This window comes from Bos javanicus, chromosome 23 (assembly GCF_032452875.1).
Source record: "Bos javanicus breed banteng chromosome 23, ARS-OSU_banteng_1.0, whole genome shotgun sequence".
Classification (NCBI taxonomy): Eukaryota; Metazoa; Chordata; class Mammalia; order Artiodactyla; family Bovidae; genus Bos; species Bos javanicus.
Genome location: NC_083890.1, coordinates 28507448 through 28530546, shown reverse-complemented (window position 1 = coordinate 28530546; position 23099 = coordinate 28507448). Strand labels below are relative to the sequence as shown.

Genomic DNA, 23099 nt, shown 5'->3' with positions numbered 1-23099 from the left:
ATGGGGATGACTGCTGAGAAATAATGGATGTGTGGTGATGAAAATGTTTTTGAAAATGTTTTTGGAGTGATGAGAATGTTCTAAAATTGATGTGTGGTATTTGTTGCATTAGCTCTATGAACATAATAAAAACTACTGAGTTTAAATGACTGAATAATATATGTGAATTATATCTTAAAAAAAAAAACTGTTCTAATGAAAGTGATGGCTCAATTAAATGAAATATAGATGCCAGAACTGCCATGGGAGTTTGTAGAAAGAAAGATGAAAAGGTTCAGAGAAGGGGGCATGCTAGTCTGAATCTACGCTATAGAACTGGAAAACACACAGGTGACTGTTTCCTTGGAGAGACCCAAAGGGTACTGTTTATCAGGCAATAAGGAATGCACAGGTAAGGGGAGTATCAAGCTCATTGTGTCTGTCCTTGGTGAGCTGGGGCTGACTCTAGGAGATAATATCACAGAACTTAGCATTAACGTCTCCTTAGCATTAGTGGGGATAATAAGATCCCAGAAAGCCAGAGGACAGGTGACAGCAAGTAAGAAACAAAGTGAGCAGAATTGTCAAAATAGCCATCATTGTCAGAATTGAAACCAGAGAAATTCTGACTGTGAGGAATTTTGGAAATGGGTAACAGACTATTATACTCCTTGGGGCAAGATAGAAGGGCAGCTTACAAGAGTGTTGCCTAATATTTGAACCAGTAGAAGAATGACAAATAAGCTGAAGGCTGACATAAACGGCCTCAACAGAAAGTTATGATTCCTTGACCAGTTTCCAGATCTGAGCCATATCTCAGACCCAGAATCCATTAATTAGAGGCCCCCATAGTTTCTGTAACACTATAGCAGGTGTGGTACATTAGTAATTCCCCAAGTCCTTCACTAAAGGAATCAACGGCCACAATACACTGAAGAAAGAAAATGCCCAGATCTTTGCTAGGCTTATTAGACACAGAGTCCAATTTGACACTAATTCTTAGGGAACCAAAGCAGCGCCATGGACTCCCATTAGAAGAGAGGTATGAGGACTCAATGGACATGAGTTTGAGTGAACTCCAGGAGTTGGTGATGGACAGGGAGGCCTGGCGTGCTGCGATTCATGGGGTTGCAAAGAGTCGGACACGACTGAGAGACTAAACTGAACTGAACTGACTGATACAAGGACCGGGAAACAGTTTGTGTCCTGTCTCAGGTCCACCCATGTCTCAGTGGATTCTCTGTGTCCACACATCCCCCGTTATTATTTCCCCAGTTTCCAAATGCGTCATTGGAATGGCCATGTTTAACAATCGCTGGAACCTCACATTTGTTTGACCTGTGCAATAAAAGCTTGGTAATAATATAGGCCAAGTGGAGGCCCATGAAATAGCCTTTGAACCTTAGCCAGGATAGAAAATTAAAACAATTTTATATCTCAAGGGTAAGAAAGTGCTTAATACCTCTCTTGAATACATAAGGGATGTGGGGTGGAGTGTGGTCCAAACATATTAGCAGTGAATTTGCCAGTCCGGTTCTAGCAAAAATTGGATGGATCATGGTAGATGACAGTGGACTTCTAAGAACTTAACTCGAATTAGCTTAATTGCAGCAGATATGCCAAATGTGAATTTTTTAATTAATTTATTTTTTACTGCACTGCTGGGCTTTTCTCTAGTTGCGCCAAGCGGGGCTTACTCTCCATTTGTGGTGCGCCGGCTCCTCATTGTGCGGGTTTCTCTTGTTTCAGAACACGGGCTCTAGGGGGCGCAGGCTCAGTAGTTTTGGAGCATAGGCTAAGCTGCTCCGCGCATGTGGGATCTTCCTGGACCAGAGATGGAACCCACGTCCCTTGCATTGGCAGGTGGGCTCTTAACCACTGGACCACCAGAGAAATCCTGCAGCTGATTATACTGTTACTCTTCCATCCTGGAAATATCACGGATTGATCTTGATCTGGGCTGACTTGTATCCCAGGTAGGATTCTTTCTGCCCTTGCTTCCAACAGAGCATCACTCAGAACTATTATCCAAGGGCTCACATAGTAATGTAAGTATAGAGGTTATACTTCTAGTCATTGGAGCTGAGTGATGGAGAGAACACTAAATTCTACTGGGCCCCCATTAAAAATAACAATATTTGCCTTTTTGGAGGTTCTAGCAGGGGAGTGCAGCTACTCGTGATACCCTTGACCAAAGACCGGCCCTCTTCTATCAGGGATGGTCATCTTATTTGGCCATGCATGCAGCTTCGAGAGGGACACACATGGAGCAATGAGGGGGGAAGGAGACTCCCGCCTAACCAGCCAGATCAGCTGAATCAACCCTGGCGATAAACGAGGTGACAGATGTCGGAACTGGATTGCCCTCACATCCAAAATAATATCAATATTCACATTATTGTGGCAGGACTCTTTCAGTCACAAGTTAATGGTTTTAGCAGAAGAGATTAAATGTGTTGATTTACCTGAGAGGGCAAGGATGGGGCTGACTTGAGACATGACTGGATCCAGGGACTCAAACTTGTCATCAGATCTCTCTCTGTTCTTAGGGAAAGTACCCAAGGTCATCTTTAACCTGCTTCACACTGCCCCGCTTAAACAACTTAAGCAAAAAGATAAATCTCTTTCTCACTGTGTCCATACATAAAGGACCAGAGACAGTTACCCTTGGACCAATCCCTGTTGCTAGGCAGATATGGTATAATGTGGTTACACCCTGATTGGTCAGGTCTGGGTCATGTGCATCCCTTGGTACATAATAATACTTCCTAAGTTATTTAAGGTCATACTGATTATTAAACCATGTCACTATTAAATAAAAATACCCTTGAGAATTCTTTGGTCCATGAGAAAAATGAGAGAACATTAACTATTAACAAAGTTAGCTTCTTTTCATTTCTTTACCTTTAGTTTCTAGCTAACAACTTTTGACTCTTTTCATCACAAAAGTACTGGGTAGTAAACAGACAGACTTTAAGATCCTCCCCTAAATCTTCATCTTCTAGCATCCATGCCCATGTGTAACTTTTACCCTTAGAGTATAAGCTGTAGATAGTGACTTACTGGTAGCAAATAGAATTCAAGAAGTGGGTGATGGAATATTTACTTGGGGATGACCAGGGACAGGATATGAGGGAACTGGGATCAGTTGTCTCAAGTTCCGTTGTCCAAGCCAGGCTGAGAAAGCAGAAATTCCCAGTGAAAACTATTGTCAAGTGACCCTGCATTCCTTTTCCATCTAAGGAGCTCCTCCTCTGGATCTCATCCTTCACAGTCCCTGCGGTCAGACTGGAGGAGGAGGAGGGAGAGACCACTAACAGAGATTAAACAACAAGAACTGTTGTATATTGGTTTGAAATTCAGACCCCCTCGTTCAGATCTTCCACCTTAAGTGGAGTCATTTTAATCCACTTGTTTACAGCTAAAAGCAAAAAAATTTTTTTTCTTCTAAGTACAGTTGTTTTGATATAAGAATGAAGTAAATTGTGAAGGATGTCATCGTGTCCTCTGCTGTTGACTGACAAGAACTTAGCAGCCCAGTTGCTCCGAGGCTTGCTGGGGACTTACTGATAAGAACATGTGCAGGAACAACTATGACAAAGGGACAGCTGGAATATAAAAAAACAAGAGATAGGGAGGACTATCTGAGAGTTTCAGTCAGGGAAAAACTATCCTTTGTAGATCTAGCTTTCTGAAGTTATTGAGACACTTGCTCCTGCTTTGGCCAAGGCACCCCTTTGGTCGGCAGTGATATCCAACCATGCAGCAGTCTCAAGAAGGAAAGGGACGACAGTTACTGCTCCACAGAGGCCCTCATTATTGGCAGAGACATGAGCCATGCAATGTCCCTGGAGAGATAACCCTCGGAGCAGCCTCCTCCGCCTGCCAACGCAGGGGCCAATGTTCCCTAGCCACACACTCTAGCAAAACCTCTCCCGAGAAACCAAACTGCTATAAAAGATGCACCTCACAGTATATTTGGATATTATCTCTGTCATATTTCCTTGACTAGAACAACAGTGTAATCATTTGTCTGGAGTATGTTATTTCTTTATTAGCTTATTAAAAGACATTATCCTGTATGCTATTGGCTTTTGAAATTATTATGATTTTCACAGTGAACCTCTGTTAAACAAACTATTTTCAAAGACAATCTCGATCTCTGAGCACAATTTGCCGCCTCCAAAACAAATCATAAAACAAACAAGGAATCTGATCTGTAGTGAAAACAGGAAGTGTAGAAACAAAGACTTCCAATCTAGCACCTGGTGAGTCCCAGGGCCGGGAAGATTAGGAGGGTAAGTCTCCAAACTCCCTGTGCTGCACCTGGGACCCAGCTCCTCTTACTTTAATTTAGAATAATGTCCCACCCAGGAGCCCAGTGGTGACACGGCAACTGGATCTCTGCTCAGAACAGATCACCACTGCCACACACTCCTAGGAAGTCCTATTCTCTCAACAAGTATTAATTCAGTGTGTGTAGCAGAAACCCAAATAGTGATCTAGACAGGATGGAAGTCTCCCATGATAGTGAGGCAGGCAGTTCAGGACAGGCAGTTCTAGAGGGGTTCTGGACCATGAAGGTATCTAGGCATCCAGGGTCCCTATGATCTACCTTCCTTCTCTGTTTTTGCTGAGGTGGTGCCCTTATTGGGATGACCCAAGGCACCTGAAGGTATTCGTGGCGAAGTGGTTAAGGCGATGGACTTAACCATCCATTGGGGTTTCCCCACACAGGTTCGAATTTTGCCAACTACGGTTTTATCCACACAAGGAAGACCAAAGACTCTCACTTTCATGCCACAATCATCTGAAACCACTTGGCAGTCAGTCAAGTCACTCTTGGGCCAAACAAACTGCCCTCCAGTTCCATTTGGTCTTGGTCATCTGGTGGCTCAGACAGTAAGAATCCGCCTGCAGTGTGGTACACCTAGGTTTGATTCCTGGGTTGGGAAGATCCCCTGGAGGAGGGCATGGCAACCCACTCCAATATTCTTGCCTAGAGAATCCCCATGGACAGAGGAACCTAGCAGACTACAGTCCATGGGGTCGTAAAGAGTCGAACATGACTGAGCAACTATGCACAACATACCTAAGACCATGTTCAGGGTCCATAAGCAACCAGGGAGAGCAGGAGAGGAGAGCAGAAGCCCTTTAAAGGCAAAATGGAAAACTTAGTATCTGGGTCATCATATTGATCGTAATTTAGTCACACAGACATGGTTAAATTCAAGGAAGGCTGGAGAATGGATAGTTTTTAATCTGGGTGACTTTGTTCCCCAATAAAACTATTATTATGGAATAAGGATGATTTTTGTTACACTTGGTAATTTTTTAAAAACCAAGAATGTCATAATTTTTATTATCTTAAACTACATCAGATTTGTCTGTAAAAAAATGGAATATTTTCAGAATATATTTTAAATTGAAAAACAAAGGTACAGATAGAACGTGTGGTAAAATGACACCTGATTAAAAAGGGAAATCTCCATCTATAACATACAGAAACCAGCAATAGTGGTTGGGTCCAGGAAAAAAAATTGGAAGAACTGTAGATGGACAGGGGAGAAAAATTTACTTTTCACTGTATACACTTTTTATTATTTGAGATTTTTCAACCTTGTGCTTGTGATAGCTTATGGTGAACGATGTCGGATTCATGACCGCCAAAGATTCAACTTCGGGACCAGAGACCAAGCTTGACCACTCGGGGCTCTTGTGTGGCAGAAGTTTTATTACAGTGCAAAGGGGCAGAGAAAGCTTCTGACACAGATATCAGAAGGCAGGCAGAGAGTGCCCCCCTCACTAGTATTAGCAAGGGAATTACATACTTTCAGACCTCCCTCCCATCTCTCTCCCCACCCCACCCTTCAGCCTGTCGCAGAGAGTATCTGTTTGAGTTCTCTGAGTCATACAGCAAATTCCCATTGGCTATCTGTTTTATGTTACAATAAATCTCAAGGTTGTAAAAATTACAACTTATTACAATAAGTCTCAAGGTTGTAAAGATATTAGGAGACCCACTCCTACAACTTACATTTTAGGATAACAGGATTAGAACTTAACAATAGAAAGATCCTACCAGATCCACTCCCATAATATACATTCTAAGATATCAGGATTAGTCAGGTTTTCAGGAAGGAGAAACTGTCCTCAAGCAGGATACATTGTTGTTATATAATCCCAAGTACAGTGTTTAAATTGAGTTGTTTGTTGTGTAATCATCAGTTCAGGACTTAAAGAAAAAACTGTTTTATGTGACTAAGACTAAGGAATGTAGAGAAAAAAAAAAAAAAAATCTGTCGTTTCCTCCTGGAGAACCCCAGACCTTTCCTGGGTTGCTGCATGAAGCCTTTCTCTAGCTGCAGAGTGAGGGCTACTCTCTAGTTGCGGTGCTTGGGCTTCTCATTGCAGTGGCTCCTCTTGCTGTGGAGCACAGGCTCTAGGCTGCGTGAGCTCAGTACTTGCAGCACACCGGCTTAGTTGCTCCGTGGCATGCGGGATCTTCTTGGACCGCAGATCAAACAGGCAGCCCCCATGTTGCGAGGCAGATTCTTAACTGCTGGACAACCAGGGAAGCCTGTTTGTCTTCTTTGGAGAAATGTCTTCTGCCTATTTTCTGGTTGGGAATTTGTTTTATGATATTGAGTTGTATGAGTTGTTTGTATATTTTGTATATTAACTTCTTGTCAATCACATCCTTTGCAAATATTTTCTCCCATTCTGCAGGCTACCTTTTTCATTTCATTGATGGTTTCCTTTGCTATCCGAAAGCTTTTTATTGATTTCAGCATGGGAGCTGTTTTCTTTTTTTTTTTTAAACTTTACAATATTGTATTAGTTTTGCCAAATATCGAAATGAATCCGCCACAGGTATAAATGTGTTCCCCATCCTGAACCCTCCTCCCTCCTCCCTCCTCCCTCCCCATACCCTCCCTCTGGGTCGTCCCAGTGCACTAGCCCCAAGCATCCAGTATGGTGCATCGAACCTGGAGTGGCGACTCGTTTCATACATGATACTATACATGTTTCAATGCCATTCTCCCAAATCTCCCCACCCTCTCCCTCTCCCACAGAGTCCATAAGACTGATCTATACATCAGTGTCTCTTTTGCTGTCTAGTACACAGGCTTATTGTTACCATCTTTCTAAATTCCATATATATGCGTTAGTATACTGTGTTTTTCTTTCTGGCTTCCTTCACTCTGTATAATAGGTTCCAGTTTCATCCACCTCATTAGAACTGATTCAAATGTATTCTTTTTAATGGCTGAGTAATACTCCATTGTGTATATGTACCACAGCTTTCTTAGCCATTCATCTGCTGATGGGCATCTAGGTTGCTTCCATGTCCTGGCTATTATAAATAGTGCTGCGATGAACATTAGGGTACACGTGTCTCTTTCCCTTCTGGTTTCCTCAGTGTGTATGCCCAGCAGTGGGATTGCTGGATCATAAGGCAGTTCTATTTCCAGTTTTTTAAGGAATCTCCACACTGTTCTCCATAGTGGCTGTACTAGTTTGCATTCCCACCAACAGTGTAAGAGGGTTCCCTTTTCTCCACACCCTCTCCAGCATTTATTACTTGTAGACTTTTGGATCGCAGACATTCTGACTGGTGTGAAATGGTACCTCATAGTGGTTTTGATTTGCATTTCTCTGATAATGAGTGATGTTGAGCATCTTTTCATGTGTTTGTTAGCCATCTGTATGTCTTCTTTGGAGAAATGTCTATTTAGTTCTTTGGCCCAGAAAATTACTAGAACTAATCAATGATTATAGTAAAGTTTCAGGATATAAAATCAACACACAGAAATCCCTTGCATTCCTATACACTAATAATGAGAAAACAGAAAGAGAAATTAAGGAAACAATTCCATTCACCATTGCAACGGAAAGAATAAAATACTTAGGAATATATCTATCTAAAGAAACTAAAGACCTATATATAGAAAACTATAAAACACTGGTGAAAGAAATCAAAGAGGACACTAATAGATGGAGAAATATACCATGTTCATGGATTGGAAGAATCAATATAGTGAAAATGAGTATACTACCCAAAGCAATTTATAGATTCAATGCAATCCCTATCAAGCTACCAACGGTATTCTTCACAGAGCTAGAACAAATAATTTCACAATTTGTATGGAAATACAAAAAACCTCGAATAGCCAAAGCTATCTTGAGAAAGAAGAATGGAACTGGAGGAATCAAGCTACCTGACTTCAGGCTCTATTACAAAGCCACAGTTATCAAGACAGTATGGTACTGGCACAAAGACAGAAATATAGATCAATGGAACAAAATAGAAAGCCCAGAGATAAATCCACACACATATGGACACCTTATCTTTGACAAAGGAGGCAAGAATATACAATGGATTAAAGCGAATTTCTTTAACAAGTGGTGCTGGGAAAACTGGTCGACCACTTGTAAAAGAATGAAACTAGAACACTTTCTAACACCATACACAAAAATAAACTCAAAATGGATTAAAGATCTCAACGTAAAACCATAAACTATAAAACTCCTAGAGGAGAACATAGGCAAAACACTCTCTGACATACATCACAGCAGGATCCTCTATGACCCACCTCCCAGAATATTGGAAATAAAAGCAAAAATAAACAAATTGGACCTAATTAAACTTAAAACCTTCTGCACAACAAAGGAAACTATTAGCAAGGTGAAAAGGCAGCCTTCAGAATGGGAGAAAATAATAGCAAATGAAGCAACTGACAAACAACTAATCTCAAAAATATACAAGCAACTCCTACAGCTCAACTCCAGAAAAATAAATGACCCTATCCGAAAGCCTTTAAGTTTGATTAGATCCCAGACAACTGCACTCATCTCACACGCTAGTCTGAGAAGGCAGTGGCACCCCACTCCAGTACTCTTGCCTGGAAAATCCCATGGACAGAGGAGCCTGGTGGGCTGCAGTCCACGGGGTCGCTAGGAGTCGGACACGACTGAGTGACTTTACTTTCACTTTTCACTTTCATGCATTGGAGAAGGAAATGGCAACCCACTCCAGTATTCTTGCCTGGAGAGTCCCAGGGACGGGAGAGCCAGGTGGGCTGCCATCTATGGGGTCACACAGAATGGGACACGACTGAAGCGACTTAGCAGCAGCAGCAGCAGCAGCAGCAGCACGCGCTAGTAAAGTAACACTCAAAGTTCTCCAAGCCAGGCCTCAGCAATACGTAAACTGTGAACTTCCAGACGTTCAAGCTGCATTTAGAGAAGGCAGGGGAACCAGAGATCAAATTACCAATATCCATTGGATCATCAAAAAAGTAAGAGAGTTCCAGAAAAACATCTATTTCTGCTTCCTTGACTATGCCAAAGCCTTTGGCTGTGTGGATCACAATAAATTGTGGAAAATTCTGAAAGAGATAGGAATACCAGACCACTTGACCTGCCTCTTGAGAAACCTGTATGTAGGTCAGGAAGCAACAGTTAGAACTGGACATGGAACAACAGACTGGTTCCAAATAGGAAAAGGAGTACGTCAAGGCTGTATATTGTCACCCTGCTTATTTAATTTATAGGCAGAGTATATCATGAGAAAAGCTGGGCTGGAAGAAGCACAAGCTGGAATCAAGATTGCCAGGAGAAATACAAATAAGCTCAGATATGCAGATGACACCATCCTTATGGCAGAAAATGAAGAACTAAAGAGCTTCTTGATGAAAGTGAAAGAGGAGAGTTAAAAAGTTGGCTTAAAGCTCAACATTCAGAAAAGTAAGACCACGGCATCCGGTCCCATGACTTCATAGCAAATAGGTGGGAAAACAGTGGAAACAGTGGCTGATTTTATTTTTTGGGGTTCCAAAATCACTGCAGATGGTGATTGCAGCCATGAAATTAAAAGACACTTACTCCCTGGAAGGAAAGTTATGACTAACCTAGACAGCATATTAAAAAGCAGAGATATTACTTTGCCAACAAAGGTCTGTCTAGTCAAGGCTATGGTTTTTCCAGTGGTCATGTATGGATGAAAGAAAGCTGAGCGCCGAAGAATTGATGCTTTTCAACTGTGGTGTTGGAGAAGACTCTTGAGAGTCCTTTGGACTGTAAAGAGATCCAACCAGTCCATCCTAAAGGAGATCAGTCCTGGGTGTTCATTGGAAGGACTAATGTTGAAGCTGAAACTCCAATACTTTGGCCACCTGATTCGAAGAGTTGACTCATTTGAAAAGACCGTGATGCTGGGTAAGACTGAGGGCAGGAGGAGAAGGGGATGACAGAGGATGAGATGGTTGGACGACATCACCAACTCAATGGACATGAGTTTGGGTAAACTCCGGGAGTTGGCGATGGACAGGGAGGCCTGGTGTGCTGTGGTTCATGGGGTTGCAAAGAGTCGGACACGACTGAGCGACTGAACTGAACAGACTAATCTAAGAAAATACTGCTACGATTTATGTCCAAGTATGTTTTGCTTACAGTCTCGTCTAAGAGACGTATGGTGTCAAGTATTGCATTTAGTTCTTTAAAACCATTTTAAATTTATTTTTGCATATGTTGTGAGAGAATGCTCTAATTTCATTGATTTATATGTAGCTGTCCAGCTTTCCCATGTGCTGGGAAGTTTTTGATTATTGATTCAGTCTTCTTACCTGTTATTGATCTGTTCAGCTATTCTGTTTCTTCATGATTGTCTTGGCAGGTTGTATAAACCCATTTCTTCTAGTTCCTCCAGTTTGTTTGCTGTATAATCATTCATAGTCCTCTTTCATACTCCTTTGTATTTCTGTGATATCAGCTGCAACATGAAAGAGTCTTGAAAGACAGACACTACGTCCTTCCATGAGAGAGGAAAACTCAATTCCCCAAATACACAGCTGGGAAAGAGAGGCACTCTTAGTCACATAACACATGCTGAGTTGTGACTCTGGACATAATGACACATATTTGCTGGGTGTGTGCACAAGGCATTTGCCAAAGTTGGTGAGTGGCAGTAGTGACATTCAGTTGTCAAGAGCAATAGTGATAGCAGTTCTAGCCACACAGTTGAGTGTCCAGCATCACGGGTGTCGTCGTAACAAAGGCAACTGTGTCCAGCAACAGAGCGGTGGTTCCTGTATGTAACTCAGTTTAGAAAAGCATCAAAAATTTTGTTCCCGAATGTGCCGACTCAGTCCCTGAAATAAAATGAGCCAAGTATGTAAGCATATGTACACACACACACACACGTTTAAATTAGAAGAACTTAGGATTCCATTGATTGCACCAAGAAGTAAGTGAGAAGTCAATGCAGGGAATAGTTTCAGAGAGTAAGGATTCAGAGATGTTCTTTATGCTGAGCTGATAACCACTTCCTCACTTTTCCACCTGGCTACATATCCCAGAGTAGGGCAAACAACATAAATGTCCCAGCAGATGTCTTGCTTTTTTCTTCTCAGGAAAAAAAACAACTTAATTGTGGATTTAAGACACTTCCCCAACCTGAGCGCTCCGATCACTGACCCTTGTCAGTCATCCTCAACCTGGCTAAGACCTAAGACTGCTTATAGGTACTGCTGCAAAACACTTGGGCCTCTCCCTAGACCCACCATCTCAGAAAGCTGAGCACAGAGCCCAAGACTTGCTTATCCAACAAGCCTACAGGTGAGGCTGATGAACAGCCATGTGGCAATCCTGCTCTACATTTTTGCTCCTAAATGTGTGCTCTGAAGATGAGCAGCATCAGCACCAACCTTGTTATAAGTTCAGATTCTTACATTCGACTTTGGACCACTGGAACTTAATGAGATGTCCGGGGAATTCTCATGCACAGGTAAGTCGGGGACTACCTGGTCTCTGCGCTGTCTAGACGTGTGTCAGAATCGTGCAGTCTGCACACGTGCGCGATCCGATCAGACTGTATAGGGCTGTGAGGTCCAGGGTTCAGTCCTTGTTCCTTCCTCCTCTAATCCCTCTCAGCAGGTTATAAATAGCATTTATATGGTGTCACTTCCAAAATTATTTCTACACCCAAGACATCTCTCCTAAACTCCAAACATGTGCCCCAACTAACAACCCAACTTGAATTTTCTAACAGGCATCCAATTTCAGCATTTCCTCAACTGAATACCCATATTTTTTTGTTGTTGTTTAGTTGTTAAGTCGTGTCCAACTCTTTTGTGACCCCCATGGACTATAACCCACCAGGCTTCTTTATCCATGGGATTTCCCAGGCAAGAATACTGGAGTGGGTTGCCATTTCCTTCTCCAAGGAATCTTCCAGACCCAGGGATCAAACCCACGACTCTTGGGTCTCCTGCATTGGCAGGCGGATTCTTTGCCACTGAGCCACTTGCACAGTCTGAAAGTCTGGGTGTCCTCTTTCTCACAACTCAGACTTAATCCTTTAGGAAATGCTGTAAAGTCCATCTTTAGATATATCCAGTTTTAGTCACTCTGTAATATTTTTCCCTACCCACACGTGAGACAACCACCAACATTTCCAACCTGGACATTGCACTATTTCTACAGTCTCCACTACCGCCTCGTTCACTCTTCACTTCTCAGCTCTGTCCCCAGCACAGCAGCCAGACTGATGCTTCTAAATAGAAGTCACACCGGTCCCTCTTCTCCCAAAACTGTCTTGGAGTGCTACGTCTTCCTCAGAGAAAAGTCAATCCAATATTCTCAAAGCCACATGATCTGCACACACATGAGACCTCATCTCAGTTCTTCGCTCCACCAGCCACACCTGCGTCCTCTTCACTCTTCCTTGAACACAGACGCTCTCCTGCCCTTGTGCATTTTCACTGAAGCACCTCTGCCTGGAGAGAACTTCGCCCAGACCTCCTTGTGGGCATTCCCCCATGTCCTTCACATCTTCACTCAGAAGTCACCTTCTCAGTGAGGCCCACTGACCACCCTAGTAACACAGCCACCTTCCCTGTCCCTACACACTCATACTCTGGGTCACCTTCCTCAGAGCACTCACCAACCTCAAAGGGAAACACTCCCTCACTTACTAGGATCATAATGCACACTCTGCCTCTTCTCACTAGAACAAGCTCCACAGGCCAATAACTTTGCCTGACTTTGGTTTTCTGAAATTTCTTAGATGCAAAAATAATGTGTGATGTATCTGACACAACACATAGATTGAATGATAAGTGGACAGCATCTCTGTATTCTGTTGGGCTCTGTGCAACCTCATGGAATGTAGCCCACCAGGCTCCTCTGTCCATGGGATTTTCCAGGCAAGAATACTGGAGTGGGTTGCCATTTCCTTCTCTGGATCTTCATGACCCAGGGATCAAACCCGGGTCTCCTGCATTGTAGGCAGACTCTGTACCATCTGAGTCACCAGGGAAGTCCATATTCTAAAGGCAGTATCTTTATTAACGTAGCCTAGGGCCACATGCTGTCTTGCGGCAGCTACAGCACAACATTTATTCTGACTGGTGTCAATGCTGCCTTGCTTTTCTCACAAGTGCTGCTCTCCCTCCCTCCCCCACCTCCTTCCTCCCACAGCAACCCTCCTGCACACCACAGCACACAAACTCATGTCCCACTCAAGAAAGCAATGGTCCTTGACCTATGGGTCCTATTTCCCAAACCACTGCAAATCTAAATTAGACTCAGCTTTATAAACCCATGAGTCTGGATTTGAGCCACCACTAGCACTTCTAGAGCTAAGAGCACAGAAAACAGCCTTGGAAGGGGGGTAAGAGCTGGATGAGTCATTTCTTTAGACCACAGACACTACAGTGAGCAGGGGCCCCCTGAGCCTTGGGGGGACAATGACAGGCAAAAATTACTCCTGCTCCTGTAGAGATGGGGGACACCTAGAGGAAATTAAGACTAGAATCCATATGCAAGAACAAGAAGAAGAGTAAGTCTCTATAGAAATAAAGAAAAAAAAAAAAATCAACACCTAAAAGACGAGGACTGAGAACCAGACCCAGTCCTGAGCCCTGGTTGACCCGGCCACATAAGGTCCTCACTGCCCACAGTCCAGAAGACAAGGTTCAGGTGATGTCTCAGTCCTTGTGATCACAGGTCCTGGTGAGACAAGGTTCTACTGAAGAGACAAGGACAAAGATGTTGAGAGGATGATAACAGCAGCGACCATATCAAAGCCCATGATGCTCTGACTGGGCCCAGGCCCCGTCCACACTCAGCTCCTCACAGCCTTCTCCTGCCCCACCTGCAACAGAGTCAGCATAGCAAACACTCAGATTTTAAAAGGTTCTCAGCACTTCCATTCATTTCTCGCACAATTTAAGAATCTTCCTAGCCTTTAATTAACCCACCAACCCCACCTCATGACAAGAATCAGAAAAAACAAATTCAGGACTCCCCTGGTGGTCCAGTGGTTAAGAATCCGCCTGCCAATGCAGGAGACACAGGTTCCATCCCTGCCCCGGGAAGATTCCACATGCCATGGAGCAATTCAGTCTGTGCGCCACTACTACTGAACAGAAGCCATTGTAACGAGAAGCCCATGTGCCACAACTAGAGAAAGCCAGTGGCAACAACAAAGACTCAGGGCCAAAAATAAATAAGTAAATAGAAAAATTGAATTCATATCCAGATTCCTACTTTCAATAAGGAGTAAGAAGTTACAACTCAGTGTAACATGGAGTTAAGACAAGGATAGAGATTGCCCAGCCCCACCTCGTCACAAAGGAGGAGGGTGGGGGCGTAAACAAACCTTGTATCACTCAGTTCCAGACAAAGCCGTTCTCTTAGACTGTGAAAGAAAATAATCATGAACAAATTCAGGTCAGTCATCATAAAAGGTCATTCCCAATAGCCCCCCGACATGCTCAAATGTCTCATCAAAGAATCTCCATCACCCAGTGTGTCCTCTCTGCCCCAAGTTCTCTCCCACTGGGGGTCCCTTAAGAGTCTCACTTTTAGGATCAGTGAGAGCATCAGAGCCCAGAGCACTGTTGCTGCCTAGGGGAGAACAATCCAGAACCTGGCGGAAGTCCAGAGATGGGGCTAAAGAAGGAATCACTGGGTGGGTGAGCTCCCCCATTGGCTCCCATTTGCACTATTCCAAGGGTCTCAGGGTTTGCCACCAGACCCTACCTATACTTGGTACTTACTTGCAGTCTGAAAGTAGGTTCTATTTTTTCCATTTGTAGAGTGATAATATCCTGTGAGAAGCCAGGCAGAAGACAGGTCATGAGCCGCTAAAGAAACCACCTAGTCCCAGACCCCAGGGAAGTTTCCAGAACTGTGACTGACAACCCAGGGCAGGATCAAAACCATGATGAAAGTAGGTATGCAGGGCCTGAACCAACCACCTGCCCAGAGGCCTGTCCTCACAGTGACCTTCCCTGACCTTCAATGTCCCCATCACCAGATTCATCATGTTGATACTGGTCTCCATTTTCACATGTGCCTTACAAAGAATAAGTGCAAGCAAAACCCCCAGACTTACCAAGCACAAGTGTGTGGAGGGTACTTTCCAGTAACGAGGCAGGCAAACTTCTACCTGGGCTTGAAACCCCCAGTGAGACAAGAAAACTCAGATCCCTCCCTCACTTCCCTACCTGAGAGCTTCTTTATCCAGATCACAGCTCTAGTGACCACGAGGAGAACCAGGACAACAATGATGCCTGTGATGGGGACGGAGGTCTTCAGAGGTTCTGTGGAAGAAAGGAAAGGGGCCCTGACCTCAGGCATGAATCCTAACCTTGCTGAAGTTCTCCTGAAGGCTCCTGATTACCTGATAATAAGGTTGACCATCCATCCCTCTCCTTACCCCATCTCAGGGTGAGGGGCTCCTGAAGCCCCTCGTGCTGCACACGGCACGTGTATTTCTGCTCCTCTCCAGAAGGCACCACCAGGGCCGCCCACTTCTGGAAGGTTCCGTCTCCTGAAGGTCTGGTCTCCACAAGCTCCATGTCCTGGGTCTGGTCTTCCCCATTGCGCTGCCAGGTCAGTGAGATCTTCGCAGGGTAGAAGCCCAGGGCCCAGCACCTCAGGGTGACCTCACGGTCAGAGATGCGGTGATGAGTCATGTGTGTTTTGGGAGGCTCTGTGGTACACAAAGCAGGGAGGGTGCAGGCCAGGTTTGTTGAGTAGCATCGACTCCAAAGACCAAGCCACCACAACTCCTGATGGCTCATCTGCCAACCAGTGGGAGAAAGGGAACTTCCTCTATCTGAGGGTAGAGGGATCCACAGTAAGCTGAGCCAGCTTCAAGTCAAGGGTGCGGGAACTCAGTCTAACATTATCCTCCAGGATAAGAGCCCCTTCAAAGGCTCTCGACTCTTGTATCAAGTCTTTGGTCAATGTTTTCTACATACAGGTGTGTATCTAGTGGGAAAGCACCAAAAGGATGAGAAATCTTCAAGACTCTATGAAGCAGCTCTGTGTCCTCCTGAGAGTAGTTTCCTTGGCACTAATAAGAATGAGTGGCTCAGGGAACCTCCCTGGTGGTCCAGTGGTTAAGACTCCATGCTTCCACTGCAGGGGGTTTGGGTTCAATTCCTGGTCAGGGAAGTAAGATTCCACATACCATGAGGTGTGGTAAAAAACAAAAATAAAAACAAAAATCCAACATTGTGAATCAACTATACTTCAGCAAAATAAATTTTAAAAAATTAAAAAATAAATAATGGGTGGATCAGATGGCACTGCCCAGGAGACTCAAGATAGGAAGTCCCCCCACTCCACATCTATGGCTTGTAGGGAAGTCATCATCAGCACATTGGCCCCAGCCATCCCACGCTAAATATCTCACACCCCTGTGCTGGGTCAGTTCTGGAGGAGATACCCTCACCCACACTCTGCAAAGAAAATGGCCCAAGCTGGGGATGGGGGAAGGGCTGAAAGGCTGGGCTGTGGGAAGTCATTACCAGTGCGGTTCAAGCTCTCCCCTCCAAACGTCAAGTATCTCCACAACCACAGGATGCATTCCTTCTCCAAGTAGTTCTTGTCTCTCTCTATGAAGTTCCCACCGGCCTCCCATTTTTGTTTGGTGTACTGAGCAACGAATGTGGCTGCTGTGTATTGCAGAGGGTCCATATGCAAGCTCAGGTAGTCCTCACCATCATAGCCATACTGCCAGTGCCACGTGGTCCTGCCGTCCTCCAGGAGCTCACAGCCGTAGGTGAACTGGAGGGTGTGGGGGCCTGCCCAGCCCCAGGACAGTGGTGTCAGCCAGTGTCAGTTGGGCACAGTCTGCCCCCAAGGCCTCCCACCCAAGGTTCCAGCCCCCCGATACCTTCCCATCTCTTATCTTCTCCTTAGAGGACATTCAAATTCCATAGACAAACTAGTTTTGCCCTAATAACGATCTCTTTTCATTACAGTCAGTTCTGCTTGAGGAATGGTCTATGGTTGGTTCCAGGAGGTATTGAAAAGGCCATGGATTGGGAGTTACAGATTTGAACTCTGCCATGAACTGTGTGATCTGGGCAAGTTATTCATTCTACATTTATCTTGTATAAAAAGAGGGTTAGATTATGACCTAACAGGTCTCTTCTAGGCTAACAGCCTCAGAGTCTAAGCTCAAGTTCCTGAGAACAGGACCACACTACACAGCATTAACACAGGAGGGGACAATGTACTGAGTAGTTTTCCTTGACAGCTATGGACCAAATTTTATCCCTCCAATATTCACTATGTTGAACCCCTAACCCTTGATGTAACTGTATTCGGAGATACTAGCAAGTAATTAAGTTTAAATGAAGTCACGAGAGTGGCGCCCTAATCCAACAAGGACAAGAGGGTTAAGGAGCTCTCTCCCTCACTCCATGGGCACACACCAAGAAAAGCGAGAATGTGGCCGACTGCAAGCCAGGAAGTGAGCCCTCACCACAGAGAACCCTGCTGACTCTTGACCTTAGACCTTCCAGTCTCTAGAAAAGTCAGAAGATAAATTTCTGGTGCTTAAATCATGCAGTCTGTGGTATTTTGTCATGGTAGGCCAGGCAGACTAATATTCTTACTGTTGTTGTTTAATCGCTAAGTCAGGTCACTTGCTGTTTAGTCACTAGGCTGTGTCCAACTCTTTTGCAACCCAACTTAGCGACGAAAGGACAACAACACAAGATACTAGAGAAAGCAAATAGCATCAACAAGCCCAAACTGCTGAAAAATTTCTCAAATGAATTTCAAAGCCAAATATGAATAAATCTGAGATCACTGCAGCCTGGATTCAGCACACATGCTTCTAAGTTTCCACAGATTCCCAGCTCAAGTTCCTAGTCTAACAAACTTGCATACTCTAACTTTATTGTGTACCATCACTCTCTTCTTATACTGTGAGCCCTTGAAAGGCAGAGTCTACATCAGTGCCTGTAAAGTAACCATCGGATAAACCTTTGTTGAATTCACGTTCCTAGAAGGATCAACGGGAAAAAGCTGAGCAGCCTCAGTATTCAGCTTGAATTATACTTCTCACTGGCTTATGCCTTGATTGGGCTTCAAGGCCCTTTACAAACTTGTTTCAACAGACCTAAAGTCTCAAGAGCCATTAACTAGAAATGATTAAATTTCAGTCCATCCCTCGAGCTCACTAAGACAAATCCTACCCCACGACTTGCTCCACCCTAATTTCCTACTGCTTGGAACATCTTTTATGTTCTTCATAGACCTAAGTAATACATATCCACCTGGTTCTATATAAAGTTCTGCCTCATTCATGAAACTCTGACCACTGGGGTATCTCATCTATGAATCTCAGTAAACTATGGCATTCAAGGAGGTTCCTGTCTTTGACATCTCTGGGTATGCAGTGAAGGGTCAATAAACTTTTCACAGAAGTGTGAGTACCTTCCCATATGAATTATAAGCTCTTTGAAGACAAACATCAGTTTATACTTTTCTGGGTCCCCATTTCTAGCACTCAAAAGATGTTCAGCATATATCCATGACCCAGTAAAACTGCTTAATTAATCTATTAATTATTAATTCTCGTCACACAGACCCTACACCATTGTGACCAGACCAGCTCAGCTTTCATTCTCAAGTGATAACTTGTACATGTTCTTCTGCCCCAGCCTGACCCTATGGGAACACTTGTCAAGAGCCTTTCACCCCTGGGGATTGGTACGAAGTGACAAGCACCACTTCCCTCTGCTTTCTCTGAGGCACCTACTTGTTTGCTTTTGTGCCAGTGCTCTGTTCAGACCATCCTCCTTGGTTTGGTTGTAATATTGCTGTACATTCCTCAGATTTAAGTGGAAAATCTTCATCCGACTTGTGAAGATCTTGGTCTCATCATCAAAGTAACTTGGCTCCTCCCTCAACCAATGAACACAAGACTTTGCCTTCATCTCTTCACTATCATAGCGAATGAAGGGCTGGTTGTCCACGAAGCCAAAAGCCATAAATGAAGGGACTCCTGGACCCGGTTCAGACACAACTGAGTAGAAATACTGCAGAGAGTGTGATCCTGAGGTGAGAACAAGCAACAGTGGGTCAGAGAGAGCTCCAGAATTTACTGTGTGAGGATCTAGGGAATGAGCGTGTGTCTAATAGGAGACATGGCGCACAACATAAAACAATGAAAAGACAATTACACTCCTCTGCATAAGTGAATATATACAGGGTAAGATTGATTTACTTTAAGGAATTAGCTGGCAAGCCCAAATCTGCAAGGCAGAGCTGCATGTTGGATACCTAAGGAAGACACGATATTGCAGCTTATGTCCAAAGGCAGTCTGAAAGTAGAATTCACTCTTCCTCAGACCTGTCTTCCCCTTAAGGCCTTCAACTGATCAGATAAGGCCTACCCACATTACCAGCTAGGGCAGTAGTCCTGAACCTTTTTGGAACCAGATTCATGGAAGACAGTTTTTCCATGGCCCCAGGGTGGGGGGATGAGAGCAAAGTGCAAATTTTTAAAAACTGAAGTACAGCTGCTTTACAACATTGTGTTGGCTTCAGGTGTACAGCATAGTGATTCAGTATTCTGAAAAATTGTATTCCATAACAGATTAAAGATCATGCGTATAATTTCCTGTGCTGTACAACAAATCCTTGGTGCTTATCTACTTTACTTAGTTTGTATCTACTAATCCCGTATCCCTACTTTGTCCCTCCTCTGTTCTCTCCTCTTTGTAATCCCAAATTTGATTTCTATGTCTGTGAGTCTGTTTCCGTTTTGTAGGTACATTCATTTGTATTATTTTTCAATTCCAAATATAAGTAATCTCAAATAGTATTTTTGTCTGACATTTCACTAAATATAATATTTTCTAGGTCTAGTCACACTGCTATAAATGGCAGTTAAAATACATACATTTTAGTTTATACATTAATTTATGAAGTTATATTGAACATAATTCCATGTTTATCTGCCAATTGAATTCATTCTTCTGTAAATTATTCATAGCGTTTCTGTTTTTAACAGCATTGTTCTTTTTTCCAAAGAACCTCTGCACTTCTACCCCTTGACATGGGCGCCTCCTCTGATGAATAAAGTCCCTCTCACTGTGAACTGACTCTGACCCCACTCAGATCTAGACTCCATTGAGAAGCACCTACTGAGGTCAGAGGTCATTCCTGAGGACCCAGTGGACATGCAAGCCAGCAGTCCCTGTCTGCTCTCTGCTGATCCCTACTGTGACCCTGCACCTAACAGGGGCTATGCAGGGAGCAAGGCTGTGGTTAGATGTTCGGAGACACTGAACTCCAGGGAGTGATTGTGGAGAGGGAAAAACCACAAAAACAAGAGCAAAAGGAAGACACTGAGCACAAACTCCCCTTTATTCTAAGGCTCAGCCAAGCAGCCATAGCTGGATGACTTTCCATTCAGGCAGATAGGAAATGTATAAATATGGAAATGTTTACACTGTACTCCTATTAAAGCACTCACACCACTTAACGCCTGCACAGAAACTGTTTCCTAAAAATTATCATTGTGCTGGAGCATTTCCTCTGTGGTCTGCCGTTATTTCTTTAATTCTTTTGATGACTGTATGAAGTAGCTGCTTAAATTCCATGTTAGAGGTGAGAAAACTGAAGCTTAGTAGCAAAGCTTTATTTAGAACCCATTTCTCAAAAAAAAAGAACCCATTTCTCCTCCTCTCTTGCTCATAAATAGGTAAGACTTAAAAAAATTCACCCTGCCAGATATGTTTCAGATATGTCAAGAATTTGTTTCATTTTCCACGAGTTGTTACTTGTTGGTCTGGAAACATTTTACCCAGTAATTAAGTCATGAGTCTGGCTTTCCTTCTGGCTTTCTTGGTACACTTCTAGAGTCTGGAGCGCAATAATAGCTGCTGAGAAACTGTGCTAGGAGACCTGTGGCTGGGAACAATGGTTTTGCAAATAACCTGCATGTAGGAAAATGCAAAAATTGTAGCTTAGTGGGTGGTGAGAGTTTTGCATACTGTCCCTATGGGGTTTTCCTGGATGAGCCATATTTAAACAAACACTTCAGTGAAGCCCTTTCCCCATATGAATAAAAGATGAATGTGTGTGCTACGTTATTTTCTTTCAGTTCTGTCATTAATCAAGCTTGTGATCAATTTTTTTTAAGTTATTTAAAATATTTTATCTCATCTTTTTGGATTTGTTTCTGTAAATTCGTATACTCAACATAATGTACTGCTATAATGGAATATGCACATACTTTGTAAATAAATAAACACACTCTAAATTGTAAAGAAAGATGATCTAAAACCTTGAATACCATCCATACCAAATTTTTGCTTCTGGCTGTGCCTTTGCCCTTCCAAAGACTTTAAAAGTAAAAGCGAAAGTGTTAGTCGCTCCCTCCTGAACGACCGCATAGACTGTTCAGTTCAGTTTAGTTCAGTCGCTCAGTTGTGTCCGACTCCTTGCGACCGCGCATAGACTGTAGCCCGCCAAAATCCTGGGGGATTCTCCAGGCAAGAATACTGGAGTGGGAAACCAGGAACATCTATTCTGAGCAAGACTACAGAATTATGACTTCTGACCTGGTTCTGAGATCTGCCAACTTCTTTCTTGTTTACACTGCTGCTGCTGCTAAGTCGCTTCAGTCGTGTTCGACTCTGCGACCCCAAAGACGGCAGCCCACCAGTCTCCTCCACCCTCGGGATTCTCCAGGCAAGAATACTGGAGTAGGTTGCCATTTTTCTCCTCTTGTTTACACTAGCTGCCCTTATTGACAGAGCCCGCACAAATAAGCCAGTGACGGCCTGCACCAAGATTTTCGAAAGTCACCACTAAGCTCCCAGTGATCTGAAAAATTCCACTCTCGGCCGGTTTCAGCTTCTTCCACTCTCCCAGCCCGCCACCCCTCGCTCCCAACTCACGGGTTTGTGTCTCTGGCAGGTATGCTAGGAAGAAATACAAGAGGACAGGGCCCCACAGCATCGCCTTGGCTGTTCCGATTGGCCCCAAGACTTCCGGGCACGGCTGTGGCACACAGCTCGGAGACCACCGGCTTCACTCGAGCTCTGGACCGCATTAGGGGTGGCGCCTTACGGGAACTGAAACCGCTTGAAAGCGCAAGAAATAGTCGCAGTGGGGGGCGGAAACTACTACAGAGCACCAGTCACTCAGCGATACGCTGGTCAGGAACACATCTGCGGAACTGAAGCTGAATTTGGAGAAAACGAAAGCCCCAGCATATGGCATCCCGCATAGCCAATGCCACAGCAAGTCAGCCAGTAGCCCAGGACAGGTCTAGATGGGACCCACCAGCTTGGACTTCAGATCCTAGCCGGGCCTCTCCGCTTCGGAGCCTTGGTTTCTTCCTCATCCAAATGCAAATAAGGTTAATCTGTATTTGGAAAACTACGGAGAAGTTAAGAGTGACTAGCAGGACTGAAGCGACTTAGCAGCAGCAGCAGCAGCTTGGAAAAATGTAGCCATATATATGTTAAGTGGGGGAACGTGATAAACAAATAATTAAAACTGAATTGATAGCCATGTCAAAACAAAAAACAAAAACAAGGAGCATTAAGGAATTCCCTGGCGGTCCAGTGGTTTGGACTAGGCGCTTTCCCTGCTGAGGACCGCGGGGCAAGAAAAAAAACAATTACGTGTTTAGGGAGGAAATCGACAATAAAGACACAAAAATAAGGTTCTCACTTGGGGCGATTTATGGTGTGAACTGCCACTCATTTAAAATGTCCCATTAGGTCCCTCGCGGCGGGCGGCGGGCGGCGGGCGTCGGGACTGAGCCGCGCACTCGGATCCGAGGCTTC

At 44.0% G+C, this 23099-nt stretch overlaps 1 protein-coding gene across 10 annotated transcripts in view; it reads right to left on the bottom strand.

Moving 5' to 3' along the window:
• Positions 1 to 5693: 5693 nt before the first annotated feature.
• Positions 5694 to 23099, bottom strand: part of LOC133236940 (BOLA class I histocompatibility antigen, alpha chain BL3-7-like) — a 41625-nt gene continuing 24219 nt past the window's right edge. Inside the window, exons 1-8 of one of the 10 annotated variants that reach the window (XR_009733077.1) lie at positions 22203 to 22977; positions 19052 to 19348; positions 16806 to 17081; positions 15707 to 15982; positions 15045 to 15590; positions 14645 to 14683; positions 13865 to 14137; positions 5694 to 11132 (exon numbers count right to left, since the gene is read on the bottom strand). Coding sequence is in view for 6 of the 10 variants with exons in the window: in XM_061399237.1 (XP_061255221.1) it covers positions 15028 to 15095; positions 15495 to 15590; positions 15707 to 15982; positions 16806 to 17081; positions 19052 to 19348; positions 22203 to 22263 (1074 nt within the window). In the remaining 4 variants the exon portion in view is untranslated. The other 9 variants (XM_061399239.1, XM_061399240.1, XM_061399238.1 and 6 more) reach the window with 9 other exon arrangements.